Genomic DNA, 4,238 nt, shown 5'->3' on the forward strand with positions numbered 1-4,238 from the left:
CACAAAAATAAAAAAAAAATAAAAATAAAAAAAAAACACACATCATTGTAAAATCAATACATTCATCGTTTCACTCAGAATCTAAAATGAAAATAGAAATAAATAATTAATATCCACAATCTAAATAATAGATATTATATGTAGAATCTTCAATCTACATAATATTATTATTTCGTTATTCAATGCGTATATTATATTATTATTACACGCACAGAAATCTGAGATTAAATCAACTCCTAAAAGTGTCAACATTATTGACATTTGAGGGTCGTTTTTGAGCTAAGGCTAATCTGTAGTTGATTTAACATTGATTTAGTTTAAAATTATTAACACTCATAAGAAATGACTTATAACATGTTCAATTAGTTGTTATAACATCAAATATTGTCAATTTAACTTCAGTCTATACTTAAAATCGGAAACTCTGAGGTCAAATCAACATGACTATGAGTTTAATCAAATTCTTTTTAGTAGTTGAAATTACTACATCTAGTGTTAAAACTAATACCTAATGCTTTCATTTGGACATAAGAAACTTTCAATTTAACAATATTATCTTGTAATTCAAACTATAAATATTTGCTAATTTAAAATAAAATCTAATTGAATTGACTAACAATCATTAGCTTGAAACTAGTACTTATTGATTCTATTTTGACCAAAAATAGTTTTCAAAATTAAGATAATAAATTATTCGAATTAACTAACAATCATTAGTTAGAAACTAGTACTTATTGCATGTAATTTGACAAAAAATAGTATTCAAAATTAAAAAGTTATTCTTATGTATTTTTGATACATTCAATATTAATTGCTTGATTACTATTTCATAGTATATACACAATAAATAGCAAAATAAGACAATTGTGGATAACTTTTTTAAAACTTACCGACTATTTTGTTGAATTAATAAATTATTTTAAAAAAAAATAAGGAAATAAATAAATACAAAACGCATGTACTAATAATTAAAAGAAAACATTTGTTTATTATAAATATATAGTAATTACATTTACAAATTGTATACATAATAATAATATTGATAATTATTACTTACATAAATGTATTCATATATTGCATTAATGTATTAATATATTAAAAAATGTATTAATTACTTAAAAAATGGTTAAGTTTAATTACTATAAGGAAATTAAAAAAAAAACATATACATTACATACTTTTAATACATTTCAAAGGGCATACCTTAGAGTTGCATATCTTTTATTGTTTCCTATAATACGTAATACTGTATGTGTAGGATCACACAAATCATGAACATAATATCCAGCTAAATTATTATTATCATTAAGATTATCTCCTCCTATTTCATATGCATGATAATGAAAATCATAACCAATAGTATTTAAGGGCTTTAATAAAAAAAAAGGGAACTTTACTTTCTCCAACAAGTATAAATACAATTTCACCAAAGATGCTTCCATCCAGGTTTGTTTCCAAAACAACCAAAACTTTTTTTTTATAATATATACCTTTAAACTCTAACCATGAAGCTAGAAAACAATTAATTTTTAATTCTTTAGGAAGTTGTGTAAACATTGTTTGAGAAAATTCTGAAGAAGAGTTAATACATTTTCCTATGCCAAGTTTTAAGTTTTGGTCTTTAAATGTAGTAATTAATAGTAAACGATTAACCATTTGCAATTGTAATTTATATGCTATAGTATACCCAACATTAATCCGACAAGGGATAACATTGGCTAATGACTTGAGAATTTTGTGTTTAGCTTCAAACCGAATACTAGATGCTAAAATAATCGGACAATTTTTTCTTAAATTATGACCACAATGAGTAAGCAATAAGCATGTGGAATTTAGGTTTTAAAGTACTTTTAGATAAAAGTAAATATAATTTTTTGTGTTCATAAACAAGAGAATCTAATAAAAATGAACTATCTCTTTGTATTTTACGAGCACAGCATAAATCAGTTATTTAATATAAAAGGAGGTAGAGTTTCCAAAAGTTTGAAGATGTTGGAACTAATTCACCAACCATCAGTCTGAAAAATCTGATTAAGCATAACATTTCAGAAGCTGACATTATTAAAATACCTTTTTTAATATTAGTTTCACGAATCAGTGGAGGTACATTTTTACGCTCTGTGGTACCATAATTAAAATAACGTAATCGGTTATTTAACTCATTTAATGTAAAACATCCTTGATCGATAAGACCTGAAATTATTAGTGCCATATCGTACCATGCAACACCTTCAGGTCGTGCATGAAGTCGCAAACTAAATTTGCAGTGACATGAAAGTGTTGAATTTTGTGAAAAATACATTGCTCACGAACCCCAGTTTCAGATACATTATTATGTTTAATATCAGACTCATAATTAATCACATTTCTAAGAAAAGTATTTGATTGATGACACATTTGTTGGAGTTCTTGTTTTGGGGATCTACATATACGACAATAAAAATTAGCTGTGAAACTCTCAACAAAACCTAAAATGGAATTTAAACCCAAATTGTCACCCAAGACTAAACCAAGGGTAAAGTAAATTTTGATTTCTTCACCGTTAATACAAATCATAATGCCTTCTTCTTGCAAACTTACTAATTCTTTAACAAGTGCTGAAAACATTTGTTCATTGGAAATTGATTGATATCCTCTATCTTGTGCGTGAAATAGAAAGGCAGGAAATATATTATCAAACCGGTACGGATAACATTAAATGGTAGGTAGTTGGTAATGTATAAGTATGATTCAGGAAATATGATACAAATTAGTTTAAATAAGTTGAGTTTAAGTTTAATCTTAGTTTTTGAATTACCTCTTCATTGGCAACGTGAATAATTTTTTCTAATTCATTTTTGCGAAGAAAAATCAGTCCATTTTTAATCCAAACGAATTGGAACCCAAATTGTTTACGGAGGTCTCTAGCTTCTTTGAACAAAATATTGCTTTTCGGTGTTAGATTTTCCCTAATATATATTGGCACATCAATTTCCATACCAATTTTTTTTGTGGACAAATTTCTTATGATTTTACGTGAATCTAGTATTTTGGCTTTGTCTTGGCGATTTGTAAATCCTACCACTATTCTTCTAGTTCGATTTTTTTCTGCACGTCCTATTCTATAACAATCGTTAAGCATAGGGTCCGTGATTTTTACATTTAACTGTGTACCAATGGTTTTCATTATTTCATAGCAATTTTCCAATTTGTTTTCGGGAACACCATCGATGACTATTTCATTTGCAATTAATCGACGTTCAAGAAATTCAATTTTGTTTTCTAGAGTGTTGATTTGTGTTTTCATTGTTTGGTTATCATTTATGATTTTGTCAACCATATTAATCTTGTTGCTTATAAGTTCGAAGTTTTTCCCAGTTTCTATTTTAAACATTTCAAAACAATCTTTCAGTTGTAATATTATGTTTTTTAAATTGATAAGGTTTGTATTTTCATCATTAATTTCTTTGTCTATTCTTAATGAAGCTCTTTTTACTGCAGAACATTTGCTGCATCTCCAGTAGGAGCCTTCGTCGTTATAGAATGAAATGTCCTCTTTTGTAAGTTTTTGGCATTTGGCATGCCATGTTATTTTGCAATCATTGCAAGATATAGATAAAGTTCTTGATGTAATAATGGAACTGCAGCTATTACACATCGACATTATGTACGTAAAAGTAAACTGAATATATTTTTAAAGCATATATTTTTTTATTAATATTATTTCTATATTTAACTAACCCCCTAGGCATATCTATTATCTGTTCTTTACTAATATATTTGCATTTAGTTATCCTATATATAGGTATTATAAGTATAAGGGATAGAGTTGATAATATTATTGTAACATAATTGTTCGGTTTAGATTTTTTTCGAGTTCGGTTCGGTTTGATTTAGGGCTAGGGGTACAATGAAAGTTTAAGCTCAAGCTTATTTGAACTCAATTTGGACACTGAGCTCTAGCTCAATCATGATTCACGTGTACAATTCACAATCGTAGAGAGTTCAGCTGAACTCAAGGTTTATAGATAATTATCTAGATTATCTATAATATCTATATTGTATCTGTTGGTAATGATATCATATTGTGATAACAATCTATGATAACTGATAGTGGTTACTGTCATGCTGACTTTCGCACACGATTTAAGATATCGCATGATAAATCAAAATAGACAATAGCGTCATTTTAATTTACATTTTACAAGAGTTTGATTTATTATTCATCATTATTTTATGTTTGTGAAAGGATTGAATTC

At 26.9% G+C, this 4,238-nt stretch overlaps 1 protein-coding gene across 1 annotated transcript; it reads right to left on the reverse strand.

Moving 5' to 3' along the window:
- Positions 1-2,749: 2,749 nt before the first annotated feature.
- Positions 2,750-3,319, reverse strand: LOC107882464. Its single transcript, XM_016800833.1, has one exon. The coding sequence runs from the start codon at positions 3,317-3,319 to the stop codon at positions 2,750-2,752; it is 570 nt and encodes a 189-aa protein (XP_016656322.1).
- Positions 3,320-4,238: the final 919 nt, after the last annotated feature.

The sequence above is a fragment of the Acyrthosiphon pisum genome, chromosome X, assembly GCF_005508785.2.
Source record: "Acyrthosiphon pisum isolate AL4f chromosome X, pea_aphid_22Mar2018_4r6ur, whole genome shotgun sequence".
NCBI lineage: Eukaryota > Metazoa > Arthropoda > Insecta > Hemiptera > Aphididae > Acyrthosiphon > Acyrthosiphon pisum.

Bases quoted from the DNA above. Each gene is read 5' to 3' on its own strand.
- LOC107882464 (XM_016800833.1), bottom strand. From the start codon at position 3,319: ATGGTTGACAAAATCATAAATGATAACCAAACAATGAAAACACAAATC.